The sequence below is a fragment of the Bos javanicus genome, chromosome 2, assembly GCF_032452875.1.
Source record: "Bos javanicus breed banteng chromosome 2, ARS-OSU_banteng_1.0, whole genome shotgun sequence".
NCBI lineage: Eukaryota > Metazoa > Chordata > Mammalia > Artiodactyla > Bovidae > Bos > Bos javanicus.
Window position 1 is genome coordinate 2033501 of NC_083869.1, and position 25589 is coordinate 2059089.

Sequence of the window (25589 nt, forward strand, 5' to 3'; positions counted from 1 at the left end):
TTCTAATCAGTTTGTTTTTTATTCCTGTTAAGTATGTCTTAGAATACATTTTTGATTTATGTATATTAATATGTCAAAGGGCATAAACATTTTGTTTTGATACATTTTAAAATTATAAAAGTTTACAGTAAGGACAGTAAATGAGCTGTTAAATTTACCTGTTACCAACTCTAACAGTTACAGCATCTTGTTTCATCTGTACCTTTTTCCCCAGCTCTGGATTGTTTTGAGGGAAGTTTATACTTATTTCATTTCATCTGACGGTATTACAGTAACTCTTGATGCTGTGCATTTACTAAGTTGTTTCCCAGAGTAGGTCACCAGTTTATAATGCCCCAGGAGTTACTGATGTGCTGGTTTCTCTGCAGTTGCATCACAATTGCCTGCTGTTTTTGTCGTGCTCTGAAAGTTTTGATAACCTCACTAGATCTTAACATGGAACCAGGTTGCCTTAGTTTACATTTCTGATTACTGGCAAAGGTAAAGATTGTGTAATTGTTTACAAATTAAATCTTCTCTTGTATAAATTATTTTTTCCCATTTATTTTGCAGTTTGTGTTCAGTTTTTAAGTCCTAGCCTACTTGTCTGATGAGAGCCAGACTTTTATTCAGCCCCTAGGCCATAGATTGGGATAATCCTAGCTGTTTCTTACTCTGTAGAAGAGCAGAAGTTTTGTGCTTGTGAAGGGAATTTTTACACACAGGATTCCATCCCTGCCTTTGACTTTCATCATGAAGAATGAGACAGCATTCTCGGTGCAACCTCAGATAACTTGCTGCTGAGGGCTGAGTGCAATTGGTAGGCATTTGGCATTTGCCTCATGACAGCCATATGCCTACCAACCAATTTAAAAAGTGCTGTGTACACACTGTAAGTGTGCTTGCTGTGAAAGGGCTGCTCAGTTGTGGTCATCCCACAGCAGCATCATGCTGGGAACCAGACAGGAGCTCTTCATTTGGCCTTTCTAGGACTCTGGTGCTTTGCCAGCTTCATGACGCACTGCCTTGCAGTGTCCATAGAGGCCGTTGTACAGAGAAGGTTAAAGGCCTCTCTTTAATATTACTGAAACCGGTGGTCAGTCAACAAATTTAAAAAGTGCTGTGTACACACTGTAAGTATTCTGTTTTAATTTTCCCACACTAGTGGACATTTGTTCAGTTGTCGTTTGATGTGGGCTTGAGGTCTTTGGTTTGAATTGGCTCCTTTGGTTAGAGTCCTCTGTTTCTGTCTTGTCGAGATGGTACTCATGACACGTAATTGCTCTGTGGTTTCCAGGGCCAAGTCTGAGAGAACACCTCTAGATTTTGTAATTCTCAATTTCTTGGTTTGATAGTAATTTGTAAAAGTTATCTGCCTTTATTTAGTCTTTCCAGGATCTTCCCAACCCAGGAATCGAACCAAGGTCTCCTACATTGCAGATGGATTCTTCACCATATGAGCCACCAAGGAGGCCTAAAGTATCTGACTTAGTTGTTCTTAAAATATCTCAGTATCTTCCTTTTCTACATTCCTGTTTGGATCATTTATGTAAATATTAAATTAGGTAATTAAATTAAGTACAGTTTGGAAATGTTCCCCAGCTGACTTTGGTAAAGACTTAGCTTTTGGTAGGAACAGAGATGAGCTGCAGGAGAAGTTGGCTCCTGGTCATGGAGTGAGGGGGTCCTTCTGTGGAGCTAAAGCTGGAATGCAGATTTAGATTTTCCAGGGGTCTTTAAATTAGGTCAGCTATAGGGTCCTGCTGTATTACATGTTACTAGTTGGAGTTGCCTAATTGAAATTTTTAAAATTTCAAGGCTGTGATTATGAATGCTACAGTTCACCAGTTATGTAGTTTAAATATTACATTAAAAAAAGAAAATCCTTGCTTCTAGTGTTATTGTCTGACCTTGATAAGCCTTTAGGTTGATAATGGTCTCATTTTCCTACTCTGTGGCTTTGATGCTTCTCTTTCCTTCATCATATCAGGGGCATTGGGGTCTGAGTGCACACTGTAGCCAGAGTGCCTGAGTTGGCATGCACTCACGGTGCTCAGGCCCCACGTACCTCCCTCTTTGCCTGTTTATAGAATAGGGATAACAGTGAGCTCAACTCCTAGGATTGTTGTGAGGATTGAGTCTATACATATAAATGCTTGTACCACTGTGAGTGCTTAGACTGGTAAGCACTTATCATTTAGTATCTTCATTCTTCATGGACATATCACTATTGGATCAATTTCTCACTTTTCCTAGGGTTGAACTGTTAAGAGAATAATGGGTCAAGGAGGAAAGTTAACACTGTATGTGAGGAAATTTATTTACAGTTGTGCTGGGTCTTTGTGGTTGCATGTGGGCTTTTTCTGGTTGCAGAGACTGGGGGCTCTTCTCTTGTTTAGAGCACAGGCTGTAGGGCCTGCGGGCTCAGTGGTTGTAGCTCGTGGGCTCTGGAGTGTGGGCTCAGTAGTGGTGGTGCACAGGCTTAGTTGCTTTGCAGTATGTGGAGTCCTCCTGGTCTGGGGATCGAACCTGTGTCCACTGCATTGGCAGGTGGATTCTTATCCACTGCACCACCAGGGAAGTCCTGTGGGAACAATTTTAAAGCTAAGTAGCTTTTGGACAACATATTGTGAAATACAGAAGAAAACAAACATTTCCAATTGAGAACTTTAATTGTGCAAATAGCTTTAAATTTGTTTAAAGTTTGTTTTTGAGATGTTTTCCCTCTGACAAATATTTTTCTCCATAAAGGCATAACATTAAAAATGGAGAGCAGATTACGTTAGCAGATTTAAGGCTTAATTTAAATTCATTAACTTCTGGATGGGGATCCTTGGCCCTCCCAGTCTCTAGGCTTTATGTGTCTCCTGTGTTCCTGGTCTGCCTGCCATCCTGATGAACACTATGGGGCCTGAAGCGGACACTGTGGGCTGGGGTTTGCAACTTCATTAGGATTCTGCTGTCTGTAGTGTCCGGGACTGTGGACCTTGGGAAACTGAGCATCTTGATTTTCTCTTAGTTCCATCTTAAAATATGGGGTATCCCCCTCACTCAGCCAAGCCGAGTCCCCTTCACCTGTGGTGAAGGAGAGCTGGGGAGCACTCACCAAAGTCACCCCCCACGCCTAGCTCTCTGAGGGAGATGAGTCTGTAGGAGGAGTGCTGTGCATGGAGAAACCTCAGGAAGGGTCCCAGGCAAGTGAGCTGTCTTTCTGAGTCAATGTTGAGCTTCACAAACTGCTCCTCAGGAATCTGTTCTTTCCTTCTTTTCCAGGGCTTTATGGACAGCAGCCTGCCAACCAAGTCATCATTCGTGAGCGGTACCGAGACAACGACAGCGACCTGGCGCTGGGCATGCTGGCCGGAGCAGCCACAGGCATGGCCCTGGGGTCTCTGTTCTGGGTCTTCTAGAGTCCGTGGAACCTCGGCGTGCATAGCTTCTGATACCCCGTGTGCAATAATATGATTTGCAGGGCATTTCTGTTTGTTATAAATGTTTTTAGTAATAGGTTTAATAGTTCTTTTGAAAGTAGTGACAAAATGCTTATAAGTACATAGAAGTACTGCAGAGAAAGCTTCGGACTGCTGTTTAGCTAAAATGTGGACTCTGTGGCGGCACTGGCTCATTCGAGGGGTTTCCTTATAAAACTCTCGCAATACTTTATTTAAACACACCTGTTTTGAAAGGCCATTTTGTTTTTAGAGTTAGGCCTTACTTCTTAAGGGATAATTTTAGTGTTTTGCTGGTAACGTGGTGATATATGAGTGAGTGAATGGCCGTGGCAAGAAAAACTGCGGTTTTTTGGTTTAATGTCGGACTTTGAAACCTCAGACCAGAACTGGCTGCATGTTACTTCAGGAGTTATAGGCTGGAACCTTCCTTAGGCAGCGGTGTGATATCCCACAGCCTCTGGGGCTCCAGCAAAGCTGACTGCTCAGGACGATGGATGGGATGACAGTTTCCCCCCTTGAAAATGATGCTTTTTCATTTTATTCTTATTTGTTTGTTTTTGGTAGTGATACTTGGAAAGCATCCCAAATTAGGAGTAGACTTGAGTGTCAAGATTTTAGGGCTTTATCATTTAAAACTTGAAGAAGGCACAACAACTACAAAAAGGTGTGTGGAGGTAGATTTATCTTTTTCAGAGGCATCATGGTTTTAGTGTTTGCTTTGGGCATTTTTTATTGCCACTTCAGCCTACTTATAGCTTATTTTTCTACTTGTTGAGAAAGTATTATTAAGAGAATGGTGAGGAAAGTGAAATGAGAGCCATAGTTGCAGTGTTCCTGTTCCAGGGGATTGGGCTGCACGGAGGATGTGTTTCATGTCCTTCTGAAGGCTGTTGATGAGCCCATCTCCTGTCTTGTGTAGGACTGGGCACTGTTGCTGCCCCTGAGCTCTGTGCTGCATGGTGGGGGAAACTCAGGTTATAGGTGGGAATTTCGGCCCAGAGACATGAATGACCTGCTCAAGATACCTTTCCACCTGACCAGGACACCGGCCTTGCTTTTATTTCTGACTTTAGTGTCACAGAGAAGCTTGAACCATTTAATTTTGAGCCCCAATTTATATGTGAAGCTCTGAAAAACCAAGGGTCCTGCATTTCTGTAATTTTCTTATTTCTTTAGCTATGTAAATTTTAAAACTTCAGTTGTTCCAGTTTTCTGTCCCGCATGTTTTAAAAAAATGTACATTTACAAAGGCACATTGAAGGTCTCTGCACCTATACTCCATGTGGCCATGTTTCCATAAAATACACTCCTGGTAGCACAAATTCTGTTTTTATTTTATGTGGCCAGTTACAGACACAGTCTTTTGTTTCACTTATCAGTCCACTCCACCTCTAAGGCAGACTTAAATAGATCTATCTCCGTATGAAAACCAGATGCCAAATGAACGTTGTGGTGACCACAGGTCTGTTTCCCTCGCCAGTTCTACTGTACTTGGTGACACTGGAGAGTCTGTTTCCAGCTGAAAAGAAATATACTTGGCTGTCGTGTCTTTGGATGTGTCATGTGGTGGAAAGTTGCCACATGTGATGTATGACAATACTGCTTTTGATGGTTAAAAATGTTACTTATTTTACATCATATGTAATCAGAATAGCTTTGTTCAGATGGTAATCATTATTCAAGCTGTATCCTTTACAAGCAAAATACTAAACTCAGTTTTTAATGTTGCACTGGAATGTTAATTTTGAAATAGGAATTACTGGAACCACAGATACTGAGTTATGTCACTGAAATGCCCTTGAAGGAGGTGGTCTCCCTGTGTTCTGCCCCCTGACAGAGTGGGGGGACCTGTGGACTGAAGTCCTGACATACATGTGCTCCCCCATCTCCAGTCCCTGTCCCTAGCTGGGCAAGCCACGCTGGGCAACTGTAGTTGAGTCTGGAAGTTCACTGTCCCTAGTGACTTCATCCTGAGAGGAAATGCGTGCTCAGCATAAAGATGGGCTGAGCTGCTTCATTTCCCTGGCTCCAGTTCTCATAGATGCCAATCTTTTGGTCACCTCGCTTAGGTAGTCCTAAATCAAGAAGTTAGGTGAGTTGGAAGGAACTTGTTCACTTTAACTGAAGTAAAATGTTTAGTCAGCATTTTATTTCCATGTGTACTTTTAAATAGTTGGCCGTTGATGTTGCACACATGCCAGTCTGCTTGTTTCTTAGCTCTGTGCATTTAATTTCTTGAGTTAACTTCAAGGTTAGATTTAAAGAGAAGGGAGAGATGAGCGACTGTGTTTCAGATCAACATTCATGAAGTGGGCCGGACCAGGATGCAAGATCTGGATCATGGGAGAAGTTCCTGCCATTGATACAGAATGACCCACGTTTGTTTTCTACATTAATTGTGATTCTGTGCGATCTTTTTCTCCTTCCCAAGTTTATAGACACCGGCATGGAATGCAGTTCCATTTTTTTTCCCCTCGGGTTGGTATTTTCTTTTCTCTTCTGATTGCTTGCCTGTCTCCAGTATTCTGTTGTGTCCTCTGAACCAGTTTTCCCCTGTATATGCAAATTGTATGTTTATAAGTGAAAATGTTAATACATTAAATGATTGTTAACCTTAAAGCATATTTCACTGACTTCTATTGTTTTTTAAATTCAGTTTATTTAAACTATAAAGATAAAAACAGTTCATGCATTTCTCCCATTCCCCACTATCTCCTCTGGCAAACACTGATCTGTTTTTTTAAAAAATTATTTTGTAGTAACACAGCTTTTTCTGCTGCATCACAGGCAATAGGAATGCCATTTCTTGAGCTTTCCCTAAGTGCTAGGGAATGTATTGTCATCAGAAAACAATAACTCGTTAAATTCCTGTCTTAACTCTGTAAAGGAAGTATTTATCCTGGTTACACTGAGTGAAACTTAGGCTCAGAAGTTAACATTCTTTTCTCGAGAGCACAGTTACCTTCCTCAACTTGGCAGTGTGGGTTCAGTAACTTTTCAGATATCTTTGGGTACGACTTTGTGTTTTTGTTGTTTTGTTTTAAAAAATTATTTAAAATTTTCTTTTGTTTCTGAATTACTCTCCTCTGGGCTTTTATGTCTATCTCCTCTGTTGCAGACCTCCATTAAGTTGTGATGTGTGGTTGCCTGTCATAGTTTAAGATGAGGAGTCTTCATCTGAAAGCTCTGAGTCTCTTGGTTTCATTTCTTCAGAGAATAATTCTCTAGTATTTTACCTGGGGACAGTTATTTCTGGGTATGGGGGAGGGGTGACATTCACACAGACTTTGTAAGCTGTTTTACTTTTCAGCTGGACTTCATTCTCATCTTGTCATGCTGTCTCTGGCTCTTTTTTTTTTTTTAATATTTTAGTTGTTTTTGAATAGGTGACATACACACACACACACACACACATACATAGATTCAGAATGAAAAAGATTCACTAAAGGGTCTTCTGTCTGCCCATTTCCTACCTTCCCTTTGCTTAACTACTCATACTGGTTTATTTATCCTTTGTGAGTTTTTCTTCATGCATATATAAACTAGTACAAAGATAAATTCTTATTTTCCTGCCTTTTTTTTTTTTAATGAAAACAGATAGTATATACACCAGTGGTAGTCAGACTTTTTAGTCTCAGGATCCTTCTATAGGATTAAAGTTTTGAGGCCTCCCGAGAACTCTTTAAGGTGAGTTATATCTATCATTATTTACTATATTAGATAATAAAGTTGAAAAATTTAAAAACTTTACAAAATGGTAAACCCATTGTATTTGAGAAATAGACTTTATAAAAAATATTTTCCAATACAAAATCAGTGAGGCCAAGTTTTTTATATTTGAAAGATTTTAGCATCTGGCTTAATAGCTGGATTTGTTTATCTGCTTATGCAGTCAGTCTGGTTTTTTTGGTTTTGATTGAAGGATAGAAGGAAATAAGGCCTCATGTAGACACAGAGTTGGAGAACCTTGCAGACCCTCTGAAAGGGTCTTTTGCACCCTCAGGGATCCTTGTATCATACCTTGAAAACTGCTGATATATGCTGTTTTATCCATTTTTTCACTTAACATATCTGAGGTATTTCCATATCAGCACATAAGGAATTTGCCCATTCATACCCTTTTATTGAGTTGGCCAAAAAGTTCGTTTGGGTTTTTCCCTAAAATGCTACGAAAAACCTGAACAAAGGTTTTGACCAGCCCAGTACTTTCACTTAACAAGGAGTGAAGTATATTGTTCAAAAGTGGCTCATCTCAGTGTGGGGCTCGTGGAGGTATTGTGCTTTTCTTGACCTTGTGGAACTAGTGGATGACAAGGTTATTTGGAGCATATCTGGAGCTTCTCCATTGGTTGGTGCCTCCAGGATCACACCAACACCTGAGACTGGGAGTTGGAGAATGGTGTGCACAGAGGCTGACTGCTGTGATAAGCCACCTCAGGGGCTGAAGGCCAAAATCTCTATTGCTCAAGTCTGCATCCGTGAGGCCTGTGTGGGAGCAAGACTTTTGCTCCTGGTAGTCATGTGGAGATAAGGGCTGCTTCCGTCTGGCACCTTGGAGTCCTCAGGGAGCTTCTGCATCCCGCTGGAAGACGATGGGGAGGATCCCTTCCCAGCTTGGCAGTGGTGCTCAATCTTCTCTCATTCCAGTGGTGAGAGCTAGTCACATGGCCCTAATGCCATGCAAGGGGTTTGCTGCTGCTGCTACTAAGTAGCTTCAGTGGTGTCTGACTCTGTGTGACCCCATAGACAGTAGCCCACCAGGCTCCCCTGTCCCTGGGATTCTCCAGGCAAGAACACTGGAGCGGGTTGCCATTTCCTTCTCCATTGCAGGAAAGTGAAAAGTGAGAGTGAAGTCACTCAGTCGTGTCCAACTCCTTGCAACCCCGTGGACTGCAGGCTACCAGGCTCCTCCATCCATGGGATTTTCCAGGCAAGAGCACTGGAGTGGGGTGCCATTGCCTTCTGCAAGGGGTCTAATGCTAATGCTAATGCTAAGTCATTTCAGTAGTGTCCGACTCCGCGCAACCCCATAAACGGCAGCCCACTAGGACTGCAGCCTACCAGGCTCCCCCATCCATGGGATTTTCCAGGCAAGAGTACCGGAGAGGGGTGCCATTGGCCTTGGGGAGGTGTAAATCTGAGCTCAGGAAGAAGTTGCCCTGGCTGCAGCTGCTGATGAGCCAGAGTAAATGGTAATTACTGATGGTCAACTATCTTTAACACTCAGTGGAAGTCAGATTTCTATTAACCCTCACTTGTACAGCATTTACTGGTTAATAAGAAGGAAAGTTATGACCAACCTAGATAGCATATTAAAAAGCAGAGACATTACTTTGCCAACAAAGGTCCGTCTAGTCAAGGCTATGGTTTTTCCTGTGGTCGTGTATGGATGTGAGAGTTGGACTGTGAAGAAAGCTGAGCCCCGAAGAATTGATGCTTTTCAACTGTGGTGTTGGAGAAGACTCCTTAGAGTCTCTTGGACTGCAAGGAGATCCAACCAATCCATTCTGAAGGAGATCAGTCCTGGGTGTTCTTTGGGAGGAATGATGCTAAAGCTGAAACTCCAGTACTTTGGCTTCCTCATGCGAAGAGTTGACACATTGGAAAAGACTCTGATGCTGGGAGGGATTGCGGGCAAGAGGAGAAGGGGACGACAGAGGATGAGATGGCTGGATGGTACCACTGACTCGATGGACGTGAGTTTGAGTGAACTCCAGGAGTTGGTGATGGACAGGGAGGCCTGGCGTGCTACAATTCATGGGGTTGCAAAGAGTCAGACACGACTGAGTGACTGAACTGAGCTGACAGTGGACAGTTGCAAATTACATGTAAATCGTTGGTTCATGTAATGCAGATGTTGTTTCATCACAATTTTTTTGTTGCTTCATTGTTTCTTTGCCTTCTTACCAATTGATTGGCAGGTTTGCACCTAGAGAAAGACATTCACCCTTTCCAACAAGGAATATAGTCATTACATCCATTCTTTAATACATTAAATTCATTCAGTCTATTAAATATTCACTGAGCATCATGGCAGATTATATCCTGGCTCCTCACTGTTTCCGCTCCCCTGATTCTCTGTGAGTTACACATTCTTGCCTGTTGCTCTGTTATTTTTGGGGTCTCTTCTTGCACTGGGAAGAATGGACCTCCGTACCTCACTTGAGATGTGGGGTGTGGTGATTTTTGGCTTAGAAACATTGAGGTCCAAACTCTTGTGCCCAGGGGCTGATGAGAAATGCATGTTCCTGGGACTCAAGCACAAAGTCCTGAGGGGGTCCAGGGTGGGCTGGAGTCTGCACTTTCAGCAGCCCCCAGGGGATTCTGTCCAGCCTTGACTTTTCCCCGGTCTTAGCTTCCCAGCGCCCTACCTGCCCTGAACACTTCTGCCTTCCTCTCCTCTACAAGGAGCATCTTCCCTCCTGTAATCTTCAGTGCCTGCTGACAACCTAGGAAGCTTTTCTCCCCTTTCCAGCTCTGATGAGAGGAGTGACACAGTGGGACACAGTGAGGGATGGGTGCCTGGCACTGGCTTTGCGTGTCTGTCTGGCCTTTTCTCTGCCTGGCTGATGGGAAGTTAAATCAGAAGTGCTTCCCTGTGGGCCCTAGGACGTTGTGGGCCTGTGGGCTGGTGACGTTGTGCCCTCCAGGTGATGCAGTGGACCTGGTGTGCTCTTCAGCCTCTCAGGCAGGGCCTGCCTGGTTCTTTCAGTTACCCATCAGAGGCCAGGTGAGCACTGCCTAGGCAGGGAATACATCCTGGGTGCAATGGGTGACTGAGGCCTAAAGTTTCTGCAGGGAGGTGTCCTGGGCAATGTGCCATGGAGGCTGTTTATCCCAGTTTCAGCCACCTCACCTGTCCAAATAGGTACGGCAGGTACAAGGACAGGCTATAACCACCCCACAGACATGCAGTAGGGACCACATGCAGGACTTGGGGCCAGCACTGTGGGAACATAGACAGCATGGGCTCTGCAAGTCTCAGCTACTTCTTCCAAACTGAAAGTTGCTCAGTCCTGTCTGACTCTGCGACCCCATAGACTATACAGTTCATAGAATTCTCCAGCCCAGAATACCGGATTGCGTAGCTGTTCCCTTTTCCAGGGGTTCTTCCCAACCTAGGTATTGAACCCAGGTCTCCCACGTTGCAGGCTGATTCTTTACCAGCTGAGCCACCAGAGAAGCCCACTTCTTCCATAAAGTAAGGGTAATAGTGGAAGTTCCATCCCAGAGGACACAGTGTTAACACACCCATCCCTTCTCTTCCATTCCGCTCCTAAACCGTGGGGATGGGAACCTATTAGAAACACCTTCTCAGGCTCAGCTCAGAAACTTGAGTCACCAGCTGGCCTTTAAATTGATTCCACCATATGTTCAGATCTTGAGAATCACCGGTCTAGAATAGACTCGTTCACATCCTCTCTTCCTCCTCCCTCATGCTCTTTCTCTCCACCTTGGGAGCAGCTGCACTTCTTCCTTGCCACAGCTGGTTCTGAAAGTCACCACTGGGTGTCAGAGCAGCGCCAGGAATGTCCCTGCTGTCACAGCTGCTCTCAGGTCCTTCCAATGTCTGCTGTGTCTCCTGGGGCTTCCCAGACTTAGTCCAGAAGAGGAAGCTCTTGGATTAGGGCATGGGGTTGATTGCAGTATCCCCCTGAACCTTGTCAGGGTGAGGGCTTTGCCCTGTTCTTTCCTCTGTGTGAATCGGCTCAAGCCCACTCAGAACCTACCCTCCCATGTGCTCAGCAAACTCCTGCACCCTGCTCAGTGCCAGGCACAGTCCTGAGCCAGACAGGTAAGGCTACCACCTTGTGGAGCCTGCAAGGACTCAGCAACCACCCTGCCAGCCAACCAGCCAGGGTGAGGGATAAGGAGGGCTGACAGGGTAGTGGGCACATGAAGAGAGTAGCTAGGCTACTGGAGGTGTGGACACAGTGTGGTCAGGGGATGTGGCCAAAGAGGTTTGGCAAGTGGAGGTCGTCAGTATCTTGACATGCTTCAGTGGAAAATGGAGAGGGCGGGAGTATTGGTTTGGGACAAGGCCTGCACACAGACTGCCTCCCCCCCACCCCCACCCCAGCTCTCCATCCCCAAGCCCCTATCTCAGGGGCCTGGTCTCAGGCATTAGGGCTATCAGCCAGCTCTGAAGCTCCTCTTCCTCTTTGGGGATTAAGCGTCTGAGCACACCAGGTGATGTAAGCTGAGCATTTTTGAGAGTGCAGTGCATGTGGGCTTCATCTACTTTGAGACCCTCACCAAGGGGGCTGTGGCAGATGAGGATGAGAGGTCCAGGGGCCACGTTTTGGCCTCAGGGGGAGGCACAAGGAGATGCTCAGCCTTGCACACACAGTTTGTATGTGCTCTCCAGATGGCACCCTCAAGGTGCACTCCACATCTAAAGTTGGAAGTGGTTATTACCATTGTTGTTATTTGCTGCCAGGGTCGAGTCTGGACCTGAGTTGCACCCACTCTGAGTGTCTGGGCCAGGCTGTCCCTGGAACCTGTGTGCCACATATCACAAGGTCTGTAAGAAAGCCCTGATCACCAGTGCAGGGAGGCGAGTGCCTGCTCAGTGACCAGGAAGGAGAGCCCTGGAGAGATATGTGCCCAGCTGTTTCCTTTCCTGCCCTCCTCCCCTCTGAAGCCTCAGCACTCTCATTTGTAGAAGGGGGACATGGCAGCAGCTGCCCCAGAGCTAACATGCAGGACACTCTTAAAGAGTGTCCAGCATAGGTGAACACCCTGTGAGCAGCTCTTAGGACTGCTTTCACAGGTGAGGACATTGAAGCCCAGGAAGGTAACACAGTCAGGACTCCTGTGACTGTCCCCTCTCCTAGAACTGGGTTCCAGCATGTACTTGTGGCTGACATAGATCTAGGTGCTTAGCAGTGGTGGAATTCACTAACATTTGGTGAATATTCAGGAATTAACAGAAGCATCTTACTAGACCAACACTTGGGCCAACGAGTGACCATGCTGTTGAAGGAGTGACGTCAGCTGGTCCTGGACTGGAGTGGCCAGTGTGGACAGAGTATAGACAGTGTAGACTGACTGGCCAGTTTTTCCAGACTACATCACGAAGCAGCAGGAGACCTGGTATCAAGTAATGGGAAAGACCTCTGGTCGCATAACTATGGAGTCCTCGGGCACTGCAGACTTCCCATTTCCCCCAGGATTCAGGCTGTGCACCCTCCCAGCACTGCTCTGCCCCAAGCCTCCCTTCTTTTCAGCCACAGGGGGGCTTCTGGCTTCTCATCCTTTGCATTCACTGTTCCCCCTGCATGGACACTGTTCCCTGCCCCAGTGTCACCCCCCAACCCCTCTTCACTCTTTGCACTTGCTGTTCCTACCCCTTGGACATTCCCTGCCCCAGTGTCCCCCACCCTTCTTCACTCACTGTCTTCCCAGCGTGGACATTGCTCCCTACCCAATGTCTTCCCACTCCCCACCCTATTCTGCCTCCCTCATAGCACGCATCTGCTCCCCAGTTAGTTGCAGCTCATCTTTCAACAGGCAGGGCCTCTGGAGTGCCTCTGGCCTGAGGGTGTGGGAGACCAGTCTTGGGGTCTAAGCAGGCCCCCTGGGATCAAGTGGGTGGGACAGGGAATGCCAAGCACCTTCCCCAGTCCTCCAGTCCCAAAGGTACTCTCTTGGCAAGCATGCCTTTTCTGGCTTGTAAACCTCTCCTCTTCCCTCCCCCAGCTACCCATCATGTGCACTGGTCCTGTCTGGCCTTATTTTTTCTCCCTTCCTTGATTCCTCCCACATCCTCCCCAGTCACTTGGGGGTTCCTCCTGTCTGTCTGGTTGTCAGAGGTCCCTCAGCAGCACCTTGACATGGCTTTATATATAGAAAACCCTAAAGATTTCAACCAGAAAACTATAGGAAATATATGAATACAGTAAAGTTTCAGGTTATAAAATAAGCATAAAAAGATCTGTTGCATTTTTATATGCTAACAATGAGCTAGCAGAAACTGGATGCTTGGGGCTGGTGCACTGGGACGACCCAGAGGGATGGTATGGGGAGGGAGGAGGGAGGGGGTTCAGGATGGGGAACACGTGTATACCTGCGGCGGATTCATGGCAAAACCAATATAATATTGTAAAGTAACTAACCTCCAATTAAAATAAATAAATTTATATTAAAAAAGAAAACAATTTCAGGTAATTATAACAGACAAATAAAATACTTAGGAGTAAATTTAACCCAGGGAGTGAAAGACTCATACACTTAAAATTGTTATACATTGTTGAAGGAAATTGAAGAAGACACAAGTAAATGAAAAGATATCCCATGTTCATGGGTTAGAAGAATTAACATTGTTAAAAGTGTCCTTTATTCCAAAAGTAATATACAGATTAAATGCAATCCCTATCAAAATCCCAAGGACATTTTTTCACATAAAAGAAAAATTCTAAAATTTATACAGAACTACAGCAGACCCTGAATAGCCAAAGCAATTCTGAGAAAAAAGAACAAAGCTGAAAGTATCCCATGTCCTAATATTAAGCAATATTACAAAGCTACTATAATCAAAGCAGTATGGTGTTGATTGGTAGAAAAAAGAGGTTCATAGATCAATGGAACAGAATTGAGAGCCCAGAAACAAACCCATACATATAGAAACAACTAACTTATAACATTTCAATCCTAAAGGAAATCAGCACTGAATATTCATTGGAAGGATTGATGCTGAAGTTGAAGCTCCAATACTTTGGTCACCTGATGCAAAGAACTGACTCACTGGAAAAGACCCTGATGTTGAGAAAGATTGAAGGCAGGAGGAGAAGGGGATGAAAGAGGATGAGATGATTGGATGGCATCACCGACTCAATGGACATGAACTTGAGCAAAGTCTGGGAGGTAGTGAGGTACAGGGAGGCCTGGCATGCTACAGTCCATGGGGGTCTACAAAGAGTTGGACACGACTGAACGACTGAACAACAGCAACAACATGGTGTTGGCAGAAAAAAGAGATACATAGATCAATGGAACAGAACTGAGAGCCCAGAAATAAACCCATACATGTAGGAACGGCTAACTTATGAGTAAGGAACCTACAATGGAGAAAGGACAGTCTTTTCAATAAATAGTGTTGGGAAAACTGACCAACCAGATGTAAAAAAAATTAAGCTAGACAACTATTATACACTATACACAAAAATCAACTCAAAATGGTTTAAATAATGTAAGACCTGAAACTATAAAACTCTTAGAAGAAAATATAGGCAGTATGCTCTTTGACATAGGTGATAGCAAAATATTTCTAGGTATATCTCCTTAGACACAGGAAACAAAAGCAGAAATAAACAAATTAAACTAAATCAGACTAAAAGCTTCTGCATTGCAAAGGAAACCATAAACAAAATAAAAGGCTGGCTATTGCATGGGAGACACTATTTGCAAACCATATATGTGATACATATATATAAATAATTCCTACTACTCAGCAGCAACAGAAAACCAAAACAATTTGATTAAGCAATAGTACAAAGAATTCATACAACTCAACAACAACAAAATCTCCAAATAATTTGATTAAGCAATAGGCAAAGGAGCTGAATAGATGTTTTTCCAAAGAAGACATACAGATGGCCAACAGGCACAGGAAAAGATGTTCAACATGACTAATTATTCAGTTCAGTTCAGTTCAGTTCAGTCACTCAGTCATGTCTGACTCTTTGCGACCCCATGAATTGCAGCATGCCAGGCCTCCCTGTCCATCACCAACTCCTGGAGTTCACTCAAACTCAGGTCCATCAAGTTGGTGATGCCATCCAGCCATCTCATCCTCTGTCCTTACCTTCTCCTCCTGCCCCCAATCCCTCCCAGCATCAGAGTCTTTTCCAATGAGTCAACTCTTCTCATGAGGTGGCCAAAGTACTGGAGTTTCAGCTTTAGCATCATTCATTCCAAAAAACACCCAGGACTGATCTCCTTCAGAATGGACTGGTTGGATCTCCTTGCAGTCCAAAGGACTCTCGAGAGTCTTCTCCAACACCACAGTTCAAAAGCATTGATTCTTCGGCGCTCAGCTTTCTTCCCAGTCCAACTCTCACATCCATACATGACCACTGGAAAAACCATAGCCTTGACTAGACGGACCTTTGTTGGCAAAGTAATGTCTCTGCTTTTGAATATGCTATCTAGGTTGGTCATAACTTTTCTTCCAAGGAGTAAGCGTCTTTTAATTTCATGGCTGCAGTCACCATCTGCAGTGATTTTGGGGAGATGGAAATCAAACCACAATGCAATATCTTCTTACTTCTGTTTGAATGGCTATTATCAAAAAGATAAATAAAAAGGGTGTGTCAGGATGTGGAGAAAAGGGAACGTTTGTACACTATTGGTGGGAATGTAAATACATGCGGCTATTATGAAAAACAGTATGGAGGTTCCTCAAAAAATTAAAAACACAGCTACTAGATGATCCAGCTATCCCACTTCTGGGAGTTCATGTGAAGAATACGAAAACATTAAATTGAAAACATTATTTACAATAGCCAAGATATGGAAACAACTTAGGTATCAATCAATGGATGAATGGATAAAGAAAATGTGGTATTTAAGTACAATGGAATATTACTCATCCATAAAAGATTAAATATTATACTTTGATACAACATAAATGAATCTTGGGGGTGTTATGCTAAATGAAATGAGAAAAATAGATAATGTATGGTTTCATTCAAATGTGGAGTATAAATACAAATGAAAAACTGATCTATTAATAAATGCACGTACCAAACCAAACAAAAACAGACATGTAGATATAGAGAACAGAGTAGTGGTTACCAGAGGTGAAGGGGTGGGGCAGACAGGGTAAAATGGTTAAACGGGATTGACTGTTTGGTGATAGATAGAAAGTAAATTTTTGGTGGTTAGCATGTTGTGGACTGAGGAGGGCATGGCAACCCACACCAGTATTCTTGTCTGGAAAATCCCATGGACAAAAAAGCCTGGTGGACTATAGTCCAGAGGGTCACAAAGAGTTGGACGTGACTAAGTGACTGGGCATGCATGCATGCATGTTGTAGGCGATCCAGAAATAGAAATATAATATTGTACACATAAAATTTATATACTGGTATAAATCAATGTGACCTCAATAAAAAATAAATTGTCCTTTCAGAAAAAAGTCACCCTTGACAGTTTTTTGTTTCAGCACTTGTTAGATATTGTGCCACTTCCTTTGTCCATTATGGTTTCAGTTGACATGTCCTCTGTCATTCTAATTATTGTTCCTCTATAGGTATCATGTTGTTTTTCTTTAGTGCTTTCAAGATTCTTTTCTGTCTGTAGTTTTCATAAGCTTAATTATGACATATCTTGGAATGGACTTACTTGGGTTTATCTTGTTTGGGATTTTCTCAGCTTCTTAAATCTGTGAGTATGTGTTGTTTATCAAATTTGGCAAGTTTTCAGCCATTATTGATTTGAATATTCTTTTAAACCCACTTTCTTTCTCCTCTCAGTGACTTTGAAGATATGAATGTTAGCTCGTTTGATCTTTTCCTACAGGACTCTGAGGCTCTATCAGTTTGATTTATTTTCTGTATTCTCTCTTTTGTAAGTTCTATTGATCTGTCTTCAGCTTCACAGATTCTATCTTCTGTCATCTTTATATTACTGAGCCAATTCAGTGAGTTTCTTATCTGTTATTGAAATTTTCAACTTTATAATTTCTACTTGTTTTTCAAAATAGCCTTTACTATAATTTTTCTATTTTTTTACTTATTTCAAGATAATTTGTAATTTATTGTTATTTGTTTATTTGGCCACACTGCGAAGCTTGTGGGATTTTAGTTCCTTAACCAGGGATGGAACCCAGGCCCTGACAGTAAAAGTGATGAGTCCTAACCACTGGATCATCAGGGAATTCCCTGTAACTTCTTGTAATTTCTCAGCACATCTTGGCATCTCAGGCCCACCAGCACAAAGATGAGTTTTGGGTCTCCGGCTTAGTGCAATGTTTCCCTTTAGCTGTCTCAGTGTCTCCCAGTCATGAAAGGGCCTCTCCGGTTCAAGGGCATAAAAAAGCCCCTTTGCCTATCTTTGTTCAGCTCACTCATTGTAGTGGAAGTCCTCTCCCCTGTGCTTCCCAATGCCTCCCTGCTGCCCCTGGGTTATTGGTGGCCAAGGCAGTCTCAGGCCCCAGAAGTGAAGAGGCTCCCTGGCCTGGGCTGCTTGTTGTAACTGGCCACTAGGGTTGAAGAGTCTCAGGCCTGGCCAGGAAGAAGTGGGCATCTTGCTGCTAATTGTCAGTTGGGCTGTTTCTTGATTAGCCACCTTATCTGGGGTGCTGACTTGATTGGAAGGACTCCTATTACATCTAGAAGAGGCCTGACCCTGTGCCACCTGTTCTGATTTGGTTGGGAAACATCAGGTCTGGGGTACCTTCTCTTGGGTGGAGGGATGTAAGATATAAGTATGTTCTTCCAGTCCTAATTGGGGTCCTAAGATAGTTTTCCTCCTTCTTACTACATTTCAGAATTCTCCTTTGCTGCTTTTTTGTGTTATTTCCAGGGTTTATAATTACACTTGGTGGAGAGAAGCAGGGAGAATTGGGTCTGTGCCATCTTGTTCAGACTCGTAGTTCTCTCTGGCTTTTTTTTTTTTTTCATTTAAAAGTACACTTTTCTCTTTTGCTCTTTCTATTTGAGTGATAAAGAAAAAAAAATTTTTTTTGACCACACTGCAGGTTGTGAGATCTTAGTTTCCCAACCAGGGATTGAACCTGGGTCTTTGGCCGTGAAAGCGCAGAGTCCTAATCACTGGGGCACCAGGGAATTCTCCATCAAAAAAATTTTTTTAACCTTCTCCCCTCCATGACTTGGAGGTTATACATTCTAGTGCTTATTCTTCAATATGCGTAACAGACTTGATAAAGTCAAATTTTCCTCCTCAATGATGCTGGATCCTTAGAATGTTTTAACTCCTATCATCTCCAGCCATTCTTCTCTGTTATTGTCTAGTATTTTAGTTCCATCTTTTTTTTCATTATTATTTTTATGGTGAACAGATATTTATATTTTCTACATTTGCTATTTCTTTACTCATCCTGACTTCTTGTATCTCCTCCTTTCTTCTGTGTGCAGTCTCTTTCCTTTAGTAGTCATTCTGTTGGGTATGTGAATGATAAACTTTCCCTGCTTTTGTCTGCAAATATCTTTATTTTCCTATTTACTCTTGAATGAGTGTTTGCAACTTAGAATAGAAGACTGTGTTGATAGTTATTCTTTTTCTTTTGGATCAATATTTAAGGTATTTCACAATCTTTTGTGAAAGTTAGTGTTTTTGGGGCTTGCTTTCAATATAATTTCTCTTCATTTTGTGAGTAATGTATCTTTTCTCTCTAGTTACTTCTTTGTTTTTTCTTTGTCTTTTCTTTTTATCAATTTCATTACAACATGTATAGTTTAAACATATTTTAATTTATTTTGCAAGTCATGATTTAAGCATCTGAAGATTTCCTTTGTTTATTTATTTAAAATTTAAATTTATTTATTTTAATTGGAGGCTAATTACTTTACAATATTATATTGGTTTTGCCATATTTATTTATATTTATTTATTTTAATTGAAGTATAGTTAATTTACAATGTGTTGGTGTTGGTTTCAGGTGTACAGCAAAATGATTGTTATACATACATATATATCTATTTTTTTCATATTCTTTTCTGTTATAGGTTATTACAAAATATTGAGTATAGTTCCCTGTGCTATACAGTAAGTCCTTGTTTGTTACATATTTTATATATATTAGTATGTGTATGTTAACCCTAAACTCTCAACTTGTCTCTCCTCTCCTTTCCCCTTTGGTAAACATAAGTTTTTTTCCCTATGTCTGTGAGTCTGATTATGTTTTATATATAAATTCATCTGTATCACTTTTTTTTAAGATGTCATATATAAGTGATATTTTTTTGTCTGGCTTACTTCGCTTAGTGTGATAACTTCTGGGTCTATCCATGTTGTGACAGATGGCATTATTTCATTATTTTTTATGGCTGAGTAATACTCCATTTTGAGATTATACCCAAGTACTACATTTCAGACACTTTCAAAAAATTTATACAATCTCTAGTATCTGGTATGTTGTAAACAAATGTGCTTACTGAATGTTTAATAAAATAATAAAAGTTGATCATACATTTTCAATGTAAGCATTTGTTCCCTGCTGCAGAGCCAGCACCCATTTCAGACAATTTTGTTGACTATGAGAGCTACCCCATTTCTTCTAAGGGAAAATTCTTAAAGAGATAGGAATAACAGACCACCTTACCTGTCTCCTTAGAAACCTGTATGAGGGTCAGGAGGCAACACTTAGAACCAGACGTAAGACATCTGACTGGTTCAAAATCGGGAAAGGAATATGACAAGGCTGAATATTGTCACCCTGCTTGTTCAATTTCTATGCAGAGTACATCATGTGAAATGCTGGGCAGGGTGAATTACAAGCTAGAATCAAGATTGCTGGGAGAAGTATCAACAACCTTAGATATGCAGATAATACCATTCTAATTGCAGAAAGTGAAGGGGAACTAAAGAGCCTCTTGATGGGGGTCAAAGAGGAGAGTGAAAAAACTGGATTAAAATTCAGCGTTAGAAAAACTAAGATCATAGCATCCAGTCCCATTTCTTCATGGCAGGTAGAAGGGTGGCAGTGTGGAGGCAGTTTAGATTTTCTTTTCTTGGATTCCAAAATCACTGTGGACATTGACTACTGTTAAACGATATTAGAAGACGCTTGCTCCTTGGAAGGAAAGCTATGACAAACCTAGACAGCTGAGACATCATTTTGCCAGCAAAGGCCCATATAGTCCAAACTGTGGTTTTTCCAGTAGTCATGTGCAGATATGAGAGCTGAACCATAAAGAAGGCTGAGTCCTGAAGAATTGATACTTTTAAATTGTGGTGATGAAGAAGACTCTTGAGAGTTCCTTGGACTGCAAGGAGATCAAACTAGTCAATTCTAAAGGAAAGCAACCCTGAATATTCATTGGAAGGACTGTGAAGCTCTAATACTCTGGCCACCTGATGCAAAGAGTCAACTCATTGGAAAAGACCCTGATGCTGGGAACGATTGAAGACAAAAGGAGAAGCGGGCAGCAGAGGATGAGATGGTTAGATAACATCACAGACTCAATGGACATGAATTTGAGCAAACTCCGGGAGATAGTGGAGGAGAGAGGAGCCTTGTGTCCTATCGTCCATGGGGTCACAAAGAGTCAGACATGACTTAGTGACTGAAAAACAACAACAACATTCCATTGCAAATATATACACCAGAGCTTCTTTATCCATTTATCTGTTGATGGATATTTCAGTTGCTTCCATGTCTTGAGTATTGTAAATACTGCTGTAATGAACACTGGGGTGCACACATCTTTTCAAATTAGAGTTTTCTTCAGATATATCCAGGAGTGACTATATAGGATCACATGGAAACTCTATTTTTAGGTTTTTAAGGACTCTCCATACTGTTCTCCATAGCGGCTGCACCAAGTTACATTCCCACCATCAGTGTAAGAAGGGTTCCTTTTTGAAGATTCATTTTAAAAAATATTTATAATACAGTATATATCTCACATATATTATTATTATTTTCATTTTATTTATTTTTTATTTATGGCCGTGCTGGGTCTTCATTGCTGCATGTGGACTTTCTCTAATTATGGTGAGCAGAGGTGTAAGGGCTTCTCTTTGCAGTGGCTTCTCTTGTTATGGAGCACAGTCTCTAGCTGTACTGACTTCAGTAATTGTGGCACAAGGACTTATTTGCCTTGTGGCATGTGAGATCCTCTTCAACCAGGGAGCGAACCCATGTCCCCTGCATTGGCAGGCAGATTCTTAACCACTGAATGGGAACAAATGAATAGATATTTAAAAAAGAACATGCTGTCTCCTAATATACCACACACAAAGTGGTATTTCACTTTTTGGCTCTTTTAGACTCAAAGACTTAGTTTCCTGAAAGTGATTAGTTCCTTCTCTTTAAGTGTTTATGGTTTATAATATATTTTCCATCCATCCCTCCTGGAGGATGGCCTTACACAGGCGTCTGTGGCTGCATGTCTGACTGAGTCAGTAAGGAGGCACCATTCCTCTACTAAGGGAGTTCACAGTCTGGTAGTGGAGAGAAATAAGCAAAGTCCAGGACTGGATGAGAAAGGTTCTGATGGGTAAAGCCCAGGGGATAGCTGAGCACCAGGGGAGCATCAGGATCAGGAGATGGGTGGAAAACCTGGTCATGATTGAGGTCAGACCCAAGTCTGAGTTGTCAGGCACAGGAGCGGTGGGAAAAGTTTTCTCACCTGAGCCTTGGTCTGCAGGTACCTGGAGGCTTGGACTATCCTGGGGACTTCAGGCCCCTGAATGAGGATGGATCTCCAGGTGGGGATGGGGAGTGAGATTCAAGAGGAAAATCAGGAAGGCCATGGAATGCCATCAGAGGACTTGGGACTTTATCCTGAGGCCCTGAGGAGTCACTGAAGGATGTGAGGGGAAGGGAGAGGCTGACTGAAGAAGGTTCAGGAGGCTGGGTCCTCTGGGGGTGGGGCAATAGTGCCAGAGGAGGCAGGGTAGGGTTGGCAAGGGAGGGACAAAGCCCAAAGACTGTGGGTTTGTGCCTGAGTGATCTCTCCAACTCAGCTCCTGGGATGCCCTGCTCTTTCACCCAGCATCTCCACACTGTAGTCTGGTTTCCCATCCTTTCTGCAGTGTCCTCCCAGCTCTCCTGCCAGGCTGGGAACAGGCTACGTGAGTTTCTTCTTTAACCTACATGAAATCTCCTTGCCAGGATCCAGAGAGGGGTTATGGTGGGGCTTTCCAGTGTTTTCTCTGTAGGGAACAGAACAAGTCTTTGAGCTGAGCTTAGGTAAGCCATGCTGGCTGACACACCTTCTATGCTGGCAAGGCTGCTGTCCACTTGCTCCCTGCTCCTTCCACAAGTCTCCCTTGGCCTCCTCCTATCTCCATTTCTGGGCTTCCCAGGCTCAGCACTCTTTCTGTGGGGGAAATGAGTGTTTTTCTTTCATATGGGCATCTGAAATTATGGTCTCTCCAAGTAGACAAGACACAGTATGTTGGGTACTCTTACTGGCCAAGTGGTTAAGGGACTATGGTCACTCCATGGCTGGTTGGGGGAACCCTTCTGCTGGCCCATCGAGGGGACTGAGAGATACTTCAGGGATGTGGAATCATCTACAGTGAAAACATAAATTAGCTGATGTTTATGCTTGTGCTCATTTAAGCTCCAAAGATGACTTACTTAAAAAGCAGCCACATGAATTGTGGAAGAGGAAGAGTCAAGATTAATTGAAACAGTAAATCAATTTATGGGCATGTGGGAGAATGAATTTCTAGTGCATCTGTCACCAGCTCACTAAAGCAGTGCTGTTTAGGATGCTGATTTACAAATGGAAAGGGAGTTAGAAGATTCCTCTGACAAGAGTCATTCTTTGGCATTTGTCTGAGTATAGAATAAACTGAGTTCCTGTTTTTCCCAGTTCTCTTTATCTGAGACTATGGGAGGCTATGCTCTGGCCAGTTGGTTGGACATGTATGCCAGTGGCAAATAGAGGACTCCCCAAAATATTATTTCACCAGAGGACTCCCCAAAATATTATTTCATTGAGATGAGTCCACAGAAAGCCTCAATGATAGAAGACTGTCTGCATCTGTACCCCTCCCTGTCCCAGTGTTCCCTGCTGTATTTTTTCTCCTAAGGAAAGACCATCTAACACACTTAATCTTTTTTTACTGCCTGTTCAGTCTCACTAGGAGGTAAGCTCCCTGAGGGCCAAGGTTTTTCTGTTTACTGCCCTGCCCTCCACTTGCCCTAGGTAGGCCTGGCTCATCACAGAAGCAGCCTGAGTATTTCCTGACTGACTGGCAGGGCAGAGCCCCTGCTGTGAGGACTGCCCTGTCCACTGATGCCCTGGGCTTGGCCTGTTCTACTCTTACTGCAGAGGCTGCTTGCCTGTCTTGGCCAGTTTGTGATGTCACTCCATAGGGATCAAGGAATATGCCTGGCAGGGAGCATTCACATAGACCCTGGAGAGAAGAGAAGAGAAGAGAAGCCAGAAAAGAGGAAGCCCGAGTCCCCTGATTTTCTCATTTCTCCACTGGGATAGGGGGTGTTGTATTCCAGTGGAGGGAGCCCTGCCCTACTGATGGCCATCCTTTAGGGTGAGAGTGAGAGCAGCCTTCTCTGTGCGTGTGAGCAGCAGACATGCTCAGCACTGGGTGGTCTGGGTTGGGGTGCCAGCTGTTGACAGGAGCTGCCCAGCACCTGGGAAATGGCAGCCTGACAGGAAGCTGAGCAGGGCTAATCCCCTCCCACTGAGATTGGGTATCTGGTCCTGCAGCTGGTGTGGTGGCCTCCAGGGTTGTGTTGTGTCCTCAGGCCCACAGATGGGAAGGACTGTGTTCCTGTTGGAATGGGGAAAGCAGGAGCCCTGGCGGCAACTGGGGCTGGGATGGGGTGGTCTGAGGTGTAGAGGGCTGCAGCAGGGGGCCAGAGGGGAGGAGCCAACCCTGGGACGTGGTATTATTGTACTTCTCTTGCATGAAGTGGTGGTGGCATGAGAAGCGAGTGATGTCCCAGCTCTCACCTGGGCCCAGATCCCACCCTGGGCCACTGGGTCACCAGGCAGCATGTGGTGAGACACGGAGAAGCCATGCCCCTGCTGGGCCACCTCGCCCAAGGGAGTCCGGTCCTGCATTGGAGACCTGGGAGCTGATCCCTTGTCTATGTGGTCTTCCTGTGGCTGCTCCTGCTTCCACAGGGGCAGCCTGCACACATTCCTGGGCCACATGGAGGGTGCACCCCTCTCTCCCAGTACCCAGCCTCACATGTCACTCAGCTGCTGGGCTTTGCCCGTCTTCACACGCTGGGAAGATCCAGGGCTCCTTACTGAGAGCCCAATGGTAACAACAAACAAGCTAATAAGACCTGTTGGTGCAGGAAATAAGATGGGCCAGGATGAGGGCCTCCACACACGGAACACACACAATGAGGCCTGTCCAGGGGCTTCCTTCTTGTCAAAGAAAAAAGGAAAAATGTCTGGAACTTGTTTCTGCAGTGGGGCCTGGTGTGCAGTGTCTTGAGCTGACATCTGTGCAGGGCTTGGTCTGAGATAGTGGCCTTCATATTTCCTTGTCTACTGAGAATTAGACAGAATCTCTGCAAGGCCAAGGCTCCTTCAGCCTCCATATGGTTCCCCTTCATCCTTGCACAAGGCTTGTTTGCAGGAGTTCGTTTGTTATAACTGAGGCCAAGGCTGGGGGCGGTCCTGAGGTCAGGTGGGAGCCCGGCACGGGGTTGCTGCTTGCCCAGTGCAGGAGTGCTGTCTTGAGACCTCCATGCTGTACTGGCAGTGTGGCCTTGACCACCGCTTTTCTTTATGGGTCAGGTGGGAGAGACAAAGGAGTTGAACTCAAATCAGAGATATAAAAATATTGTGATGGGAGATTACATTTCTGCTTTTATGTCTTTAGTAAAAATAGACCTCTTTGAGAGATAGGAAACCTGGTCTGTCACTGTGGGGCCAGAAGACTTCAGGTGGAGATGGGCTGGACTGATGTCTGCTTCCCTGGGGGACCCTGGGCACGGATCACAGTGTCCCAGTAATAAAGGCTGAGCAGGCACCCTGTGTGCTGTGTGGACAGGGCTCAGGCTACTGCCTTCCACAAGAGATGCAGCTGGTTTCCTGGGACCAGCCTTAGGCTGTGCAGTTCACAGAGCCCCAGACTGCACTGTAACTGACAGTGGGCTTGAGGCAAGGGACACAAGCAGTGTTTTCTCTGTTTCTCAGTTTTTTCTGCCTTGGGGTCCCTGTGCTGGCTGGAGGAGGGCAGGGAAAGCAGAGGGGGCTGGACTCTGAGTCCCCTCACCCACTGTATCCAGATCTGTGTCACTCATTCCTGTTTCATATGTGGTACTTCCTTTTAAATCTTTGTTTGGAAAAGAAGTCCACCACTCAAAGTGCCTGGAGCACTGTGGGCTTCACAAGCAGGCTGCCAGCCAATCCCCTGCCTCACTTTTGTCTGAGCCTCCGGGCACTGTTTGGTGGAGGCTAACAGATAGGAAGGCCAGAGGCCCCCAAGTGGCCGGAGGAGATAAACTGCAAGTGGCAGACATTTCCCACC

The 25589-nt window shown here is 44.0% G+C and overlaps 1 protein-coding gene across 7 annotated transcripts in view; it reads left to right on the plus strand.

Annotated features, from left to right (window-relative positions):
• The window catches only part of PLEKHB2 (pleckstrin homology domain containing B2), a 49232-nt gene extending 43182 nt beyond the window's left edge, over window positions 1–6050 (plus strand). For all 7 annotated transcript variants that reach the window (XM_061431766.1, XM_061431790.1, XM_061431735.1 and 4 more), the window contains one exon: window positions 3253–6050. In XM_061431766.1, coding sequence (XP_061287750.1) covers window positions 3253–3389 — 137 coding nt within the window. In that variant the 3' untranslated portion in view covers window positions 3390–6050. The remainder of the gene's footprint in view (window positions 1–3252) is intronic.
• The last annotated feature ends 19539 nt before the right edge of the window (window positions 6051–25589 follow it).